Source organism: Physella acuta, unplaced genomic scaffold (genome assembly GCF_028476545.2).
Source record: "Physella acuta isolate Inbredline_101_S28 unplaced genomic scaffold, ASM2847654v3 ptg002511l, whole genome shotgun sequence".
Lineage (NCBI taxonomy): Eukaryota > Metazoa > Mollusca > Gastropoda > Physidae > Physella > Physella acuta.
The window spans coordinates 1-18550 of record NW_026733982.1 but is presented as its reverse complement, the minus strand read 5'-3'; the positions used below and the strand labels follow the sequence as shown (position 1 = coordinate 18550).

General features: G+C 31.0%; 2 protein-coding genes and 1 long non-coding RNA gene across 9 annotated transcripts in view; 2 read left to right on the top strand and 1 right to left on the bottom strand.

Moving 5' to 3' along the window:
* LOC131933448 (potassium voltage-gated channel protein Shaw) overlaps nt 1-10584 on the top strand; it is a gene marked incomplete at its 5' end in the record, with an annotated part of 37548 nt that extends 26964 nt beyond the window's left edge. For 5 of the 7 annotated variants that reach the window (XM_059290219.1, XM_059290222.1, XM_059290220.1 and 2 more), the window contains 3 exon segments: nt 2158-2322; nt 4687-4812; nt 6147-10584. In XM_059290219.1, the coding sequence (XP_059146202.1) occupies nt 2158-2322; nt 4687-4812; nt 6147-6340 (485 nt within the window). In that variant the 3' untranslated portion in view covers nt 6341-10584. 7 annotated transcript variants of the gene reach the window in all.
* On the bottom strand, nt 5294-7064 carry LOC131933449 (uncharacterized). Its single transcript, XR_009384975.1, has 3 exons — nt 6978-7064; nt 6297-6395; nt 5294-5654 (listed from the first exon to the last, which is right to left on the bottom strand). It is a non-coding gene; the product is annotated as an uncharacterized LOC131933449 (long non-coding RNA).
* A 3453-nt stretch (nt 10585-14037) lies between the features above and the next one.
* Nucleotides 14038-18520, top strand: LOC131933446 (gamma-interferon-inducible lysosomal thiol reductase-like). Its single transcript, XM_059290216.1, has 7 exons — nt 14038-14200; nt 16232-16417; nt 16580-16654; nt 16811-16909; nt 17086-17232; nt 18067-18135; nt 18458-18520. The coding sequence occupies exons 1-7, from the start codon at nt 14069-14071 to the stop codon at nt 18509-18511; spliced, it is 762 nt and encodes a 253-aa protein (XP_059146199.1). The 5' UTR covers nt 14038-14068; the 3' UTR covers nt 18512-18520.
* Nucleotides 18521-18550: the final 30 nt, after the last annotated feature.

The following is an 18550-nucleotide window of genomic DNA, read 5'->3' as shown; positions in this document are numbered from 1 at the left end:
GTAACTCAAACCCAAAAGAGCTCTTACAACTGTAAGATAGTATTCCTCCACCATCTGCCTGTCAGCTAGCACCACACACCAAGCTACCTTTTGCACAATATACCATTTGATCCTCTTTGATGTCAATTGCTTTGAAAATGTACTCACATTATTGCCTTTTTCAGCCCAGGGATTCTGCATGTCTCACTTCTGCTACATGACTTATCAGATGAACATACCTTGTTAATATTCGCACAATTCTAATTATCCAATTTTTTAAAGATATCACCTCTTTTTTCTAATTATGAATATCAATATCTAAATTAATTTCTGGTATGACTTGTTTCTCCCAAAAAATAATTAATTATTAAAATTATTAAGCAAAATTGATTGGGTGGTTTTTTATTGAGTGTTTTCTTTATTGAAAATACATTTATCATTCTTAAGAGAATATTTTTATTCTGAGCTCTAGAAGTTGTTATACATTTAATCTCAAAATAAAAATTTCTTTTAAAATAAAGTGTTAACACATAATTTCTTTTTAATACCAGAATTAGACGCTGAAGATTTTAAAACTTCTTTCACCCATATGTTTAATTAACTCTCACATTCTACCGGAAAGTTTTTTTTAGCAAAACAAAACCTATTAATTTTTTCTCAAATATTGTTGAATTCTACACATGTTTACATTAATTATGTTCTCAAATCTAAGGAGTTTTTAAAGTAATTAGTGTTTAATGAATGATCCTGTGACTGCTTGAATATTTAAACAAATATAAATATATGTTTTTTCAGCATCAAGCTTTAATATTTTAAAAATCTGTTTGTTGAGGCCATCAGATTAAATAGCTTGTCACAGTAGATTTTATACAGTTTGGGAATATAATACACTAATTGTTGGAAATATTTTACCTGACCTTAAGATTTTATTGAATGATTTTTTTTACTAATGCAACGAGGGTCTTCTAATCTATGATGCTAAATGTTACAATTGTATTGTTATATGATTCTGATAAGTTTGCCAGATTAAAAGCATCTGAGTTGGCAGCGATTTGTTTTGGTTAGTGAGGAGTCAACCAACTGATTTCCTTCCCAGTGGAGGCTGCAATGACCACTTATTTTTACTTAATGCCTGGTTGCATTATGCAATTTACCTTTTGAATGTAACCGGTTATTATCCTAGTTATAGCTTGCACTTAAGTTAGTATAGAATAGAGTTTTAACTAAAGAATTTCCGCATGTTGCAGCTTGTAAATGTTTACAATTTTGAGCCTGACTTTGTTTTATCACTTATAAAAGTTATTAACTTAAAAGTTTTAATTTACTAATATAAATAACACATCACTTTGCATTCTGATATTTCTAGTCCTTAAAGAAATTATTTGTCTTTGATTAATTAGTAATTTCCTTTTTCTAATGAGAAGCTATTCTGTAATATTGAGTGTAATGTTAATTTTTATAATTTAAAAAAAAAAATTAAATATTATATTGATATTTTCTTGATATTATCAAGTGGCAGCTCCGAGGTTGGATGAGATTGTGGTGGTTAAAAATAGTAACAGTTTCTTCTAATCTTCTGCTAGTAATAAACGCAGTGTGTGAGCCATGGGAATGATTTTATTGTGCTGCTATTGAAACTTCGTTTGAACATGTTTGGTCTTTTGTGTTCGCAGACTCGAAAGTTTTAGGCCAATCTTTTTTTCTCATTCAGTAATCACGAATTATATTTTAAAAACATTTAATCATTTATTAATGACTAATTATATTGTAAAACATCCTTTTATACATTCTATAGTGAGCAGCTGAAAGGTTTTTAAAAAACCTTGGAGCGAAAAAAAAAACAGGAGGCAATTATGTTCAAACGAGTTGCATTTTCAAGTACAGCTTAAGTAGATAATAATAACTCTATTGATCAAAGACTGTTTGAAATTATGTACTAAAAACTTGCATCATTATGAAAGAGATTTATTTCCTTACGTTAATAGTTACAAATTTGTGTTTATTCTAGAAAATTTGGTTGGCCTAAAGCATTTTAATTACTGTGCTCTTTGCTTTTTTTTTTCTCCCCACATCTCCCTCCCTACCTCCCCCCCTTTTTTTTTTTAACTGCTTGGCTAAACCATCTGCCAATCCCAAAAACCACATCTACCCTTGACCTTTACCCTTGACCAACACTAGGTCACAATGGAGAGGAGGCTATACCCATGCTGATGCTCAATCACACAGACAAAGCGGACATCCCAGTCCGGTCCAGGGCCACCTCCAATGCTGACAAGATCGGTAACCTTCTGGACCACTCACTCTCAGGGTCTACCCTAAAAGTGACAGACATAAGACCAACTGGTAAAAATATTATATTAGATTTAGCATGACCATTGTCTCCATCCCCCTGGTATTCGTAGGTCCGCCACCGTGGGACACACCCTCCACACACAACCTGTCTCTCTCCTCATGCTAAGCTTCCAAACCACCCAAACAATCCTTTACTTTGATTAGAAGTTAAAAACACAGCTTCATGCTTTCCCTGCTATAAAATAAAGTGCCTAATCATTCCAGACTTTTAAATAAAATAAAAAATTTCAAAAATGATATTTTATTCTATTACATCAAAGTTTTTGAAAAAAAGAATTCTGAATTTAAAAATACAGTACAAATTAATTCTAAATATTCTTATGTAATGTAATTAATATAATTATTATATTAATACACTGTTAAATTCAGTTAATGCTAAATATTCTGTATGTAATGTAATTACCATAAATCAAAATATTATATTGTTACGCTGTTAAAGTCAGATGACGCTACTTACCTAAATACTGTAGTAAACATCACAATTGTACCCAGGGAAACTGAAACAGACGACCCCTACACTGTATGCTGCACTAACCTTTGAGAATCCTTATTTTGTTAGCCAGCCCTTTTTGTTGACCCTTTTATTTTGTTGTTTGCTTTTTTTTTCTGCATTTAAAGCTAGGCATCTTCATGCATATCTTGCATTTTAATTATTTTTTAGCGTTATACAGAAAAAATGTTTCTTTTTGCTTTTAACAGTTGTAGTAACAGTATTGATGTTCTGCTATTTTCCAATATGCCCTCAAGACAAGTTAATTTGCTCAATTTTTATCCATTATTTTCCAAAAATTTATTTTATGAAGACAAAGTTATAAGAAAAAAATTGTCTCTTAAAACAGCAATATTACTTTTTAAATCAAAGTGTTTTTGCGCTTAAAATTTCTTGCTTTGGTAAATACCAATTTTATTTTAATACTTAAAAAATCTTTAAAACTCTTTTTGACCTTAATATTTTTTTTAACTTTTCACACCATAATTTATTACATTTCTATAGATTTGGTTTTTATCTGCAAATTTTAAATGTCAGCAGTTGAAAAAAAATCATTCATTTATTACTGTAGTGATGTGGCATATATATATATATATATATATATATATATATATATATATATGGAAGAAGTATTTTAGGGTAGCAACTGAGGCAACCATCCCAGGCCCCATCTCTTGTATTGGTCATGAGTTTCAAACAAAAAATTAAAAAAAAAAAAGTTAAGTTTTGGACAGCAACCCATCTAGGATAGAAAATTTCAAATTGAAACAACTGCTGCCTTGCAGATTGTTCTTGGGTGGAAAAGGGCTATGGAAACAAATCTAGAAAGAAAGCAGACTGAAGTCAGAATCAATGGTTTATATGGTGCAAAACATTGATCTGTAATACTTTTTTGTGTTGGGAGGAAGTAAAGCAGTTCACTGGGCCAAATAGTCAATGTCTTCATAATATTCTGCTTAAAAAAAAAAGCAACCGTTTACAAAATGAGAAACATGTTATGAACTAAATCTATGTGCAACTTCATTTATTTGATCCAACTTAATTGTAACTAAAATGCTATGTTTACGGCAGCATACTAAGCCTTCTGATATTCTAACTTAGGCCCTACTTACATGGATTCCGGGCCCTGCGCCACTGGTTGTATTCCTAATGTGCCTCTGTATATATATATATATATATATATATATATGCCACTAGTTTGTTTACTGATAAGCTAAATCTAAAATTAAAGACCAATGACATTTAGAACAAATGTAGGAAGAAACAAAAATTAGATATGAGCAGATTTAAATAGTTTATAAATAGAAAAAAAATAGTATTCTTACAACCTGGCAAAGTTCATGAGTTAGCAACATGCCATATATTAAAAAAATAGTTTGCTGCCTCTTTGTCGTCATGATTTGTAAATGAAAACTGCTGGGCTTTTCCGATGTAAAACTCTTAAATGTTTACGGATTTTTCTTTCTCTTTTTTTTTTTTTTTTCATTTAATTATATGCACTTTTTCTTTTCTTTGGTAAAGTTAATTTCACAATGCTTTATAATGTTTATCTGAACTATCATTCCTACCATTAGATTTTGTTTCCAAAATGTATTTGTACTGCTGAACTAAAGTAATTTAAATAATTCAAATCTACTTTCACGCTTTGTTTTTTTTTTACTAAAGTAAAAAATCTAATGGTAGTATATATTTAATGCTTTTCATGTTGTTATATGTATATATATAAATATATGTTGCTTTAGTAAGATTGCTCCTATAAAATGAACCGTATTATTTTTATTCAAATCCAGTATTCTTTGATCCTATCCAGTTTTTCACTCAGCTGTTCTGTCCTTGGACATTTGATGTATTCCTTCTATTTATAGATAACCAACCATCTTCCACTGCCCTGACTGGCCTTCTGGTTGCTCCTACAGCCCAGTTAACTATGAACAACACATCAGGGTCCACTGGCTCAGCCCCAGGACATGAAGAAGATAAAACAGATAAAGGTTATTAGTCTACAATTTTAAACAACAAAAAACTGATAAAAAACTTGAACTTGATTTCCCCCCGAAACTAATAATGTAATTATACTGGGAGCTAAAACTACTCTGTCATTCAGCTTTGTGAAGCTGTTCGGTTCAATGCAAAACTTCACAAATGCTTAAGTGATCCCCAAATGTGGCTTGTCATTTGTGTGTCCCTGTCTAACATACAGGATTATATCCCCTGTCTAGATAATTTATGGTCCTCCTAGGACCTTCATTTACAGTGTGTGTGCTAATTACTCGTCCTATAGTAAATTGTAATTTACTTCAAACGATTATTTTATTTTGTCAATATTTGTTTTTTGTTATCAGCATCCCTTTCTGAAATACATTATATGTACATATATGAATATATACATATATGCGATGTATTTTAAAAAGGGAATATATATGTATAAATATATATATATATATATATATATCTACTATTTATTTACCTGTACAAAGAATGTCTTTTGTATAGCGTTGATATTTTATTGTTGGCCTACACATTAAAAATTGGCACAGTGCTTATGTACACGTGAAATGTGGTTTTGTATTTTACGCTCCTTGCTTTAAAACCGCTTGTGTTATTATTGTCATTTAATAATCTTGTCAACTGTAAGTGTTAGTGCCAAATATATTTTTTTATTTTTTTTTTTGTTTTTTGCACTTCTTTCATTTCTGAACCTCTCCAGAACACAAGAAATATCTTGGGAGCTTTAACTTCACTCAGAATTGTCTATACTCTGATACTAAATTACTTGTGGTTGAAATGGTGTTAAAAACTAAATCTTTCATGACAAGCTGGTATTTTGTTTACGCTGTTTAAAAAAAAAAGAAAAATCATTTTTATTTTTACATGTTTGTGAATTTCATTTGTTTTTTATTTTCTTTCTTAGTTTACAAGTTTCTGTGTGATTGTTTTTGTATTACTGTAATGTGACCCTATGTGACTGTGTGTGTTTCTCTGTGAATGGTTTAGGCTGCCACCACTACATTTTATTCAGTCATCGTTTTTATGATATAGGGTCGACAATAACTAGAATTACCATCCTTTTACATGTAAATAGCAGCATCACTTAAAACAAAAGAGTGTGATGTGCATGGCCATTGTCGTTATCAAGAAATGAAATTTTAAAAGTTTCTCAAGTGCTTTGTGTTAAGTACCGGTGATATCACATTGAACATTCATCCCAAAAAAAATAAGACACATTTTTAACTTTAACATGCGCTATTTGATTTCAGGTTCACTTTTTAAATTCATTAACTTATTTGTTTCTTTCATTAATTTTGGTTTATGTTTTGCTTTTCAGGGTTTCCTACTAGCTCATCAGATGGAGCTGTGATAGAGCCAATAGTCACAACGCTTCCTCCCACAAATCTTAGCTCCACTTCCTCTGTGACAGCCAATCAAAACACGGAACAACGATCTCTAGCAGGGACGCCAACCAATAGCAGCTCACCGTCTGCACCATCCTCTAATAACCTCGTTGCTGTCAATACGTAGCCCCTCTAATATTAGAACTCAGTCTTGCATAATCTGGTCAATGTTCTTTTTTCATCTTTAAAAACAAGAGAATGTTTTTTAAATACTGTAATATCTGCCTTTTTTTGACGTTAAATATTACAAAAAAAATGTTAGCACCAAGCCATTTAAACTTTATATCACCAGTTAAATACCATAATTGTTCAGTCTTAACTCAATGTTAGTCATTTGCAGCCCCCTCCCCACCAGCACCTATACCTGCCCTTTAAATCACTAGTTAATTTTTTATAGATGGATTACTATGTCGATAAATGCTGTATTTAAGTTCTGCTATTAAAGACCATTTGTTTTTTAAAGAAAATTAATATTCGTGTTGATGTAAACATCATGGCCGTATCAGCACTATTTCTCAAACATAACTCGCAAACAAAAATTAATACTTTTCTATTATGAAATTAATAATATTATTGTTATGGACTTGTTAGGAAAAAAAAAAATTACGACATGGAGCTGTTACATGTCATCACCAACATCCTTGAATTATCTGCACAATGCAACAATTTCAACAGCTAAAATAAATACTTTTTAAAAAAAACAAAAAAAAACAGTTATATTTCTCTTAAAATCTTGTCAAGAAAAGAAGAGAAATGACAGTTACCTGTAGTCTCCATGCTGTTAAGAAGGGCAACAGGAATGCTGTTTTCCAATGTTAAACTTTGAACTATCAACTCTGAACTGTTATTCACTGCAAGTAATGATATTAGAAAAACTGTTATATTTATGAAACTTTTTTGTGTGGCAATGTTTGCTTAGTATTTTTGTAAATGGTATATAAGTGTATACTGCATTTTTGTCTCAATTTATACATCAGCCATTTCAGAAGTAGAATGTGAAATTTTTTTGAAACAGTTGCACTAGTTGAAAAGGGAAATAACTGTTTTGATATTACAAATGTGTATACTAGAATTCCATATCTTTGATGGATGTAAATTTGTTGCTTAATTTGATGGGAATTTATTCTTTATTTTTACTGATTACAATTGTAAATAATGTAAATCATTGATTACATTCACTGTAAGGCTCTATTGATATTCTTTTTGTTAGTATATTTTACCTAATCCATTTCCAGTGGAATTGGATCCATATGTAATTTGAGGAAATGGACAATTTTTTTTTTAAATTGCAAAAGCAAAATGTTCTTGATTTTAAAATATAATTTCAATATCAATTGTATTTGAATTATTTTAATATTGTTTTTGCATTATGATAATGCTTAAAGTTTTTTAAAAATCTGGCACTGTAATGTTTCAAACAACTTTTTTTCTAGATACCCCATGCCCAGGCAAAAAGCTAATATAAGTGTAATTGCCAACAAAGAAAATCTAAGTCTAAAGCAAATTTAAACTATCAAATCTTGCAGCTACAACACATTGCAGTAGTCAATTAAGAACTATTTTGGTTATCAAAAGTTTGGGCGTAAAATATATATCACTACTTCCACTTGTGTGCTTTAACCAAAGACCACATATAAAACTGCTGAATAAATAGGTAATGCCTAGCTGGCGTATCTATAATTAGGATGAAAATAGCCTGCACAGGGCATCTTTTTTTTCCTCTTATCTTTGTTTTTAAAATAAATGAACAACCAATTCTTTTTTCTTACTCTACTACTGGATATCTTTAAAGCAACTTGCTTTCATTTCTCCAGGAAGCGCATGTGATTTCATATTTATATATCATGCATACCACATTGAATCTTCTAGCCAATATGTTGCTGTTTTTAAATTTTGTCTGGCCACTTTTAAGTTACACATTGTCTTGTGTTGTTCTAATGGGGTTTTTTCTGTTACTAGCCAGTTATTTTAAAAAAAACTCAATTTACCATCATTGAATTGTTGATTAAATTCAATTTATCATCATGCCTTATCAATGTTTTTTATTCAGAAGTGTTATGATTTTCATGTGTTCAGATTATGCACTAAACTCTTATGTGTTTGTCTTTTTGCTTTTATAAATATTATATACAGGTTGTTTTCATTTTGGGGCTTGGACTATTTTTATCTATTCATCTTAATGTTAATCTGCATAAGTAGTGCAATATTTATTTATTTTAAAAAGTAATTTCTGAATGCATTTTACTTGTCAGATGTTTTTTTTTTAAGGATTGATTTACGTATTTTTGTGTCGATTCAAGGTTTGTTGTTGAATTGTGTTGAATGCAATGTGCTGTACCAACCTGCCACCCTCTCTCTGGTTTCTTTACAAAAATTATTTGTGCTGTAAAAAGATCTGTGATGAATGACTGACACTTTGAACATTATTCCTTTGTATTGTAAAACTCTGTGAAATTATTGAGTTTGTTGCCAGATTTTTTTTTTCATGTATAATTTTTAATCATGCCAAATGGCGCTTCCAAGTGGCTGTTATTTAGCAACAGGTTAATTCAAGGTCATTTTCAGCTGTGATTATGTGATGTTCATTCATTTATCCTGAATGTTTCACCTGTATTTATGTACAGGTGTGTTAGTTGTTATCAAGTTCTACTCCATATTTGGTTGCTATGTCAACAAAGGTTTGCTTGAAGACCTTGGACATAACAGTGATAGCTTCTGTACATATAATGGTCTGATCAATTGTCATAGGTTTTTAAGATAAACAATGAACCCACTTGGCAACACATTATGCTATTTTTAGATCTGTCTGGTCTCAATTTAGTCTTTCCTACAACTGGAAGCCTCCAGTTGAATTTAGCTGTTATTTGTAATTTTATATTATACAAGGTTAAGTCAAACATTGATTTAAATGCCTAACCATGCGAGCTTCATAATTTTTAATGCAATAGTTTGACACATTTTTTATATGCCGTTTAGGAAAGAATTAGAATTGTTTATAGACCAATTTATATGGAGTTTTTTAGATTTATTTGTGCAAGCGTTTATCATATGGAAAAAAAAATTTATATGATTTTTAAAATTACTAAAATAAATTTTTAAATACCATAGTATGAATCTTTTTTTTCCATAGTTTTCTTCGGTGTCAAAATTATCTATACTTTTTAAAAATTATTTTTACTGAAATAAATGTTTGTAGCTTTTGCCCTATCCAAATTTACTAGATAAATATTAAGCAAAATGCATGTTATGTTCATAAGGTTATAAGAAAAACTAATAGATGCAACTCTATAAATCAGAATACAAGATTTAAGAACTACATGTCTGTATGATCATGTTTAATTTGAATGATCTCCCTTTGTTTACAAATTAAAAACACAATCTAGTGTATAGGATCACTGTATGATGATTTTTTTTTCTTATAATTGTCCTTAGAATTTATTTGTTATCCACCATCATCATTATCATCAACAATTTCCTTTCTTTTTACTTAGATATTTAGCCTCAACAGACAGGACCACAGCTATATTAAAAGGAATTCTTTTAATCTGCTGATTAGGCATTGAGACTTTTTTACAATGTTAAAATTGTATAAGACAAATCAATTTTAATAGTTTTAATTTCAAATTAGAATATAATATTATAGTGAAGGTCATTGTAGATAAGAAAAAGGCACATAAAAATATTTTCTTTAATCTGAAAGGTATGTGAACAAAATTTAAAAAATAACAAACATGAACAAAATAATAAAGCAAGGCCCTCTCATGATAATGGCTCCTAGTAAAAAGAAAGAAAGACTTAGGTATTTAAACATATTTTAGTTCAAAAACTAGATGACACTTTTGTTAGAACGGTGATGTAAGTTCTATTTCTAAATAGTATCTTTTTGCTGCTCAACAACTCCTGATTACTATCAAAGAATTACTTTCTCATAACAAGTCTGAATTTTTCAAATACTTATTCAAAATTTTTAACATTAGAAAAAACATTTTTAAAATTCAAATATTTCAAAAAAAAAATTTCATTTTTTTAACCCATTTTAAACAGAAATTGAAAGTGTTTTAATTGGAAAATTATTTTATAGCTGCAGAAATCTAATACTTATCATGGACCAAAATATGTAAAAGAAAACAAACTGGAAATTAGATGAAAAAATGTCTGTAGTCAGCCATCTAAACTCCAGGATTTGACACAAGAATTGTACAACATTTTAAAATAATTAGCAGTTCTTCAAATTGTTTAAATACAAGCAATTTTTATCTCAGTTTTTAAGCAATCAAGTGAATAAATTGTTAATTTTATGATTATTGTTGCAACAGAAAACTGTTCCAAAATTATATTAAGTTTATGGGCCAGGTTACTCTGTTGAATTTTTTTTAAAAGGGCATTAGGCCAACACACATATAAGGTTTAATATTTACATTTTGACTTATCAAACGATTTGCTGGAGCATTCAATTGTGTTATAAGTTTTTGATAGCCCAGTTTCAAAATAAGTTTTGCGGAATACTCCAAAAGTTAAGACTAAGCTAGCAGATTTGTTAAACGTCATGATTTCTACACCCATCATATCTACTGGAGTAGCATATTTTTTAGCTTACTTACTAGAACAGTACGTGGTTTCATTGCTGGTACCTGTCATTTTATTATGATCACATTCACTCGATTAGTATATTTATTTAGTTTACTTCCTAGAACTGTACTTTATTTCATTACTGGTACCCGTCATTTTATTATGAAGTATAAAAAGTAATTGCTTGCACATTTTTTAACTTTTTAAAAATCACTACTATTATTATTATCATCATTATATTCTTATTATTGTTACGACTATTACTCTTGAGGTTTTATTTCTGTTTCAGTTTATGAATAAAATAAACATGAGTGCTAAAAGTCTCAGATTGTAGTCACTTCCTTGACAAAAAGATGTACCTAATACTTTCTCTATATATCCAATTCTTACTTTATATATCTAATTCTTACTTTTTAATATCTAATTCTTAATCTAATTCTTATTTTTAATATCTAATTCTTACTTCATAATTAAGAAACAAACACTGAAACAGCATAAAAATGACAATTTCCATGCCATGAAATAATTCTACAATGGTGTGAGTTTTGAATAAATAAAATCCACAATTTTACCATAATAGCCTAGATTATTTGTTATAAGGGATTTATATTACTTTTTATATAACTCAGAAAGTGTCAGAGGTCTTTGATGGCTGACAATAGGATAATTCAGAAAGTTACAGATATCTATAATGGTGATTCTGTTGATGAAGTTTGGAGGATGGTGATACCTATAGTAGCTACAAGCAGAGGCGTAGTGAGGGTTGCAGACCGCACTGGGTGACACCATTTAGGGGGGTGACACCAAGGCAAAAAATAGCAAAATATATAGAGAAAAATGATAATTCCACTTAATTAAGTGATTAATTCGAGTGTTAAATAGTCTTTTAAGAGGTGCAAATCGAAAGTTTGAGGGGGGGAGGGGGGTGCAAATAAAAAATTGAAAGTTTGTCCCTGGGAAGGGTCGCTACGCCTCTGGGGGGGTGACACCATTAAGTGCCGCACCGGATGACACCCGACCTCATTATGCCACTGGCTACAAGATCTTCAGAAACAGCTAAGACAAACATCTCCATGCACCCAAGATATCCCACCTGAACAAAAATTCAGCCAATTATTTTTAATACTGACCATCTTTACTATTACGTCTGCAGTGACTAAAGCTTATAAGCATATGGGTACGCGTATATATGGCTTATATTTATATTATAGACCTATGTAGGCCGATAAACAAAGACACACACATATATATGTATATATGTATATATATATATGTATATATATATATGTATATATATATATATATATATATATATATATATATATATATATATATATATATATATATATATGTATATATGTATATATGTATATATATATATATATATATATATATATATATATATATATATATATATATGTATATATATATATATATATATATATATATGTATATATATATATATGTATATATATATATATATATATATATATATATATATATATTTATATACTTTGTTTCGCGGGGGGGGGGGATGACACCACAAAGTGCAGCACTGGGTGACCAATCTAAAAAAAAATGACTGTATTGAACATAATTAATTTTTTTAAATTAAGTCATATCCTCTGCTATCATCATATTCTTCCTCTTCTTTGTTCTTAATTTTAATGTCAATAAAAAAATTTCCTCCAATTTAGTTTGTATTACATGTCAACATGTTAAGTACCATGCAGTCTGCTTCTTCTTTCTGGATTTGCTTCCATAGCCTTTGCCCATCCAAGAACAATCTCTACAAGGCAGCAGTTATTTGATTTTGGAGATTTATCATATTACATAGCCTCACCTGTTTGGGCTTCGAACTCTGAACTTTTGGAAGGTAGCAATCACGCTCTTCTGATTTTGACTATTTTTACCCCCCCCCCCCTTACACATCGTCACAAAAAGCCAGACCCCCCCCCCCCTAAAATGACATCACACCTCAGTCTACAACCCCCCCCCCCCCCCCCCCCCTCAAAATTGCAGTTCAATTTTTCTTAAGGGCAGGTTAAACCCCCCCCCCCCCCCCCCCCAAAATACATATTTAAGTCAGAAATGTTGATTTTTGAAAATCTATTGTTTCTGAAACTATATTCAATTCTGAACATTTTTGTATAATCATTTTGCAAAATTTCGTATTGCTAGTATTTTTTATAATTTTTTAATTAATGAGACTAATGACGTAATTCACCTATATTAAGCAACATTTAGCAACATAAAAAATAAAAACTAACTAAAATAGATGTTCTTATTGCTGAGTAAGAGGCTCCAGATGCAATTTATGTAACTGGGAGGTTTTAAAAATGACTTATTTGGTATAGTTTTCGCTTTTTCTCGTTTTTTTCAAATTTAGTATATTTTTCACTATTTAGCGTTTTTCTCAAAATGTTACTTTTCAACAAAATTGTACCAGTCAAATCACTCTAACTCAAAAACTACTTGAGATATTTAGCTGAAATTTTGCACACATGTATACTAAACACTGTTTGTAAAGTTGAACTAAAAGAATTTCTATATCTTTGAAACTTCTCATTTTATAAAAAAAAAGCTAAGTCTACTCCCTACTTTTTTGAAAAATTTTAGGTCTCACATTTTAAAAAATTGGCTAAAATCCATTTTTTTATATTTTCTATTTGTTTTAGTTCAACTTTTTTGTAATTGCGTATATTACACTATATTAAAGATTTGTGTTATTCTGACAAACAGAAGCTGTGTTATTTTGATTTCAATGAGAGCTAATTTTGAGCTATTTTACCCTAAAAATGACACTTTTTAGAAAATATTTTCACAAAACCATAACTTTTTAGTGATTTTTTTGCATTTTTTTCATATACTATGCTAGTTACAACTTCCTTATAACTCAAAAAAGTCCTAACACCTAAATTTCAATTTGGGGGTTTAACCTGCCCTTAAAACATCGATATTTGTCCAAAGTCTAGTATGAACTCTCTCAACATAGAATATTTTAATCAATTACTATTACAATTTATTAAAAGTTTTCTAGTACGCTAAATAACGGCTAAAATTCAATGCAAAAGTGTGACGTCCCACCATCAGCCCCCCCCTCCCCCTCATCACACACCGTCACAAAATACGGACCCCCCCCCCCTCCCCCTTTACGAGTGTGACGTCATTTATGGACGACCACTTAACCTAACGATTAGGTTACACAATCAGCCCAGACGTAATTGTAAGTCTCGTGATCCTCACGTGACCATTTTACGCCAAACTATCATGTGATCATTTCAAAATGGCAACCAACATGTTCAGATCGCTTTTTGTGTGTCTGTGCATTTTTGCTAATTTTTATTTTTCCAGTGCTACATGCAATCTCCCACCACAGTTTTGGTGTGAAAATGCAGAAATCGCACGTAAATGCTCGGTGAGTAACATATGCAAATTATATAAGACAAATAGATCTAGTTAATTTAGAATCCTTGTTTAATTTAAACTGATCTATTCGGTGAGTCGGTGAGTATCCTACGTTACACTACTACTAGTCACTAGGCTAGGTACTAGTACTACTACTTAACTACTACGACTACGTACTTTTTAGTATATTTAGTAGGCCTACTTAACTAAGTAGTACTAAGGGTAAAATCACGATATAGCGTCGGTTATTATTCCGGAACTTTACAGCAGTAAAAAACAGTAAAACCATGGCGTAGTCTGTCGAGCCGTTCCGGAAACCACCGGAAATACTGTAAACCATCATTTATTTGCCGCCATATTATTTTTAGTACATAATGTTTAAAAATGTGCAAGGATTGATTTTAGTTGCGTTTTAAATACTGTTTTGCTAATTATTTTGTATTTCTAATTATTTTAAGTGTATGTGCTAATTATTGCTGCTACTAAACATTATTCTAGTTATTCTTACTACTTTTAACTTTAGTTAATCTAGCCTAATCGTCTTATTTACTAACATAACTATTAACTAGAGGTGGTTGTCGCAAATCTTCTGCAGGTTTTTTCTGTTTCTTAAAAAAAAAAACATTAATTACTACACTCGACTTTATTAATAATATTTATATTTACTAATTGTTGCTAATTTTTCGTCAGTTAAACATTAAATTAAGTTAAAACATTAATTTAATGCACTTGACTTTATTTTTCTTTCACCGGTCAAATAAAGTATGGTTTACAGTAACGAATGTTACCAATACTCAACGAACATTACCCAATAATTTCCGACGCTATATCGTGATTTTACCGTACTAAGTACTAACGTAGTCTAGTTTTTTTAGGTACGTAAAATCGCCCGCGGCTAGTAATGTACGAAAAAGTTTCCTCATTGTCAAGGCTTTAATAGAAGTAGATACTATATTGAGATATTGTGATATATATAGATAAATGAATAATAAACCTAAAATGCTAAATCAATGGCTAAATAAATATATCATTATCAATTATATAGTTCAATATAGGCGAGAAAACTTTAAACAGCAGTGTTTGCGAGCAAGATTTGTAAAATAGAGTGGCTTCTCACGCTATAGCGGCTATAAGTTTACAAAAAAACTAAACTTAAACAAGATGGCTGCTACAGTAAATGAGCATGGTTGCATCTGTTGGAAATATCGCTAGTCTTCATTTATTACTGAAAAGTTTTAGGCCTAATTCAATTGTTTAAAAACAGGTCTACATATCTAAATGAAAAGGGAAACATTTTTGTATTGCCTATTATTGTCTGTTATGTCTAGCCTTTTTCTAGTTCAGTACTGGGTCTAGATTCTAGATGTAGTCGAAACTATTAACTAGTTCTAACTTGATTAAGTTTTAGTTATAGTTCTATGTCTAGAAAAATTTGTATCTGCTAAAATGTGAAACTGGGTTCTGAAGTTTAGTATTTTTCCAAGATTTAATATAATTTAACTTGCTGTCGTGCTTTATGATAATCATGGCTTAATCATGGATCAAAACTAGCAAGTGAAATTTTGATCACATTTACCCGACCATTTTCTTTCAATCTTAGTACGAGGGTAAAGAATTACTTAAATTTTCCTAAATTACTAAAGTAATAATTTTTACAAGCTATCTAGATCTACACAGTTAGGTTCTATTCTATTCAAAGTATTTTTAAATGAAAATAATGTTTCAATAACAAGCTTATATATTTATGCACTAAAAAGAAAAATAAATGATTTTCTTCAAAGATGCATCAATATTTAAAAAATAAAAATAGTGGTTCCCTATATAAATTATGTATTAAGTACCATGAAGCCTACTAACTACTAAAAGCCATAATAGTACCACACTTCTATTTTTAAATAGTTGTGTGTATTGTTATTGTATTTTGAAAAAGTAATACTCTACAAATCTGGCATTTTGTTTGACAATATAACACTAATTGTACCACTGCTCGCAATGATACCACATGAGCGTCTATTCAGACCTGCGAGTTGTTATTCCCCAGGTGTATGAGCAATGCAAAAAGCAAGCATGGAGGGTAGATGAAGAGGCTGCACCAGTCAATTTTGCGCTGTATTATGAGAGTTTGTGTCCAGACTGCAAGGACTACATCACCACCATGGTATTCCCATCTTTCCAGAAAATTGGAAGCATCATGAATCTTACTTTGGTGCCCTATGGAAATGCTCAGGTGGGTCATTGCATTGTAGCTAATGGCATAACTAGGGCCCTTCAGTCTGCAGTTGAGTTTACTTAAGACTTTTTTTGCTTCAGTTTCAAATTCTAATTGTAACCAAAGGGAAATAACCCAATTAATATTTATTTTTATGTGTGATTAAAATCTTTAACACAGGAAAAACAAGTCGGCCACAACTGGGTGTTTGAATGTCAACATGGTGAGAACGAGTGTCTGGGAAACATTATTGAAGTAAGTCATTCACACCAGCATTTGAGAAACACTGAATAAAGTCATCTTTTATATGTTTGCAACCACCTCACATCAGCATTATCATAATGAGATTTTTTAGTTACCACATACACTGAAAACATGATGTTTTGAGTGAAATTAAACTATTTATTTCAGACTTGCGCCATTGCTCTTGTAAGGAAAATAGAAGTTTACTTTCCCTTCATCAACTGCATGGAGGGCAGTAAACTTTCACCTATGTCCGCTGCTAAGCAGGTAAGATTGGCTTTTATTTTTTAAGATATTATTTTTACATTCTTATTGTCAAGCTACATTATTTTTAATTTATTGCATTTAAACAGTTAAAAATTAGACTATTATATAATTTTACATTGATGCTTTTTTTTATTGTTTTGATAAGATATGCCTTTTTTTAAAATGGCCTTCCATAGTGCGCCCAGCAGTTTCCTGTGCCATTGGACTCCATTTTGAATTGCAGCAGATCCACTGTGGGAAACAATTTAGAGCATCAGATGGCCCTGCAGACAGATGCCTTACAACCTCCTCATGAATATGTGCCATGGGTTACCTTGAACGGAGTAGGTTCCCTTTTTTAAAAAAAAATACTCTCCTATTTATGGAAATCACATTGTTTAATAAATGTCTGTGCTAAGAACCATCAGCAAATGCCATATTTTAAAACTGAACTTTACATTGTAATAACCATTTGTTAAATTATTAAGTTATTTGTTGACCCTGTTTTCTCTATTGTAGTAAAATAGTCTCTTGAACTTATGAGGTAGTTTGTTAAAAACAGAGTTTCTTCCCGGCATCTCTGCCCCCCCCCCCCCCCCCGAACAAAATGGAATTTATATAGTAAATATATTTTTTTAACAGTCCGCCCCCGTAATTTTTTTGTCTTCCCCCCCCCCCCCCCCCCCCCCCCGATAAGAAAGTCTGCAAGAAATACTATTTAAAATGCTGCCCTTTTCAAATGAGGGAGGTTGGGGCGCATTTTCACCATTTCACCAACGTACAAGATAGGGCACAAAATTGATAGTTCGTCCTGGGCACCTAGATAGATTGTTACGCCTTTGTATATAGTTAATGTAATATAATCAAAGTTCTAAATTAATAGGGTACTTTTTAATAATGGTGATTTCACATTTTTCTCCCCTATGGACAGCGCCCTAGGCGACCGCCTAGTTCGCCTTATAGATAGCACCCGCCTTGTAAAGAATAGTGTAAACATGTTCACAATACACTGCCGCTTCAGTCAATTGTTTAAATCTATGAATTATTTCTAATGCTACATCAGATTTAGGTAGTAATGGTGGGAACTATTTTTAAGGAGTACACTGAGATCAGATGCAAGTAGTGAAGTAGTGATGGTGTACAAAATAAAATTATTCAATTTTTATTTCATTTTCAAGGTACACACTGATGCGATACAGAAGGCAGCTGAAGCAGATCTTGTTAAACTTATCTGTGATACATACCAGGTTTGTGTAGACAATTTTCAAACTCTAAAACCAAGTTAAATGCATTTAATATAGAATAGCGTCCCGGTCATTGCACATTGGTTTCTAATATGGGGGGGGGGGGGGGGTGTGTATTGACTACTTTCATGTCAGTAAAGAAAAAAAATATTTCTATTTCTAACTGGTTTATCAAAAACTACCCTGGAGTCTACGTAATAGATTTAGTGATTGGTTTACCATAAAGTCTAAGTAATGGATTTTATAATTGGTTTATCGCAAAGTGCAAAAAGTCTATTTGAAAACTCCTAAGACAGTGAATTGAACTAGACAATTTTTTTTGCAGGGCACCAAGCCTGCAGCATGTAACGAGAAGCAACTGAGACACAGGAAGTTCTAAATTTTGTCTAACTAAACCAAGTCTTTGTTTGGTTAGCTA

What these genes read in the sequence shown, in the direction of transcription:
- LOC131933446 (XM_059290216.1), top strand. Translation starts at nt 14,069, where the DNA reads ATGGCAACCAACATGTTCAGATCGCTTTTTGTGTGTCTGTGCATTTTT. An exon ending in CATGGGTTACCTTGAACGGA is followed by an intron (nt 17,233 to 18,066) that starts GTAGGTTCCCTT and finishes TTCATTTTCAAG; the next exon opens with GTACACACTGATGCGATACA. An exon ending in TTATCTGTGATACATACCAG is followed by an intron (nt 18,136 to 18,457) that starts GTTTGTGTAGAC and finishes TTTTTTTTGCAG; the next exon opens with GGCACCAAGCCTGCAGCATG.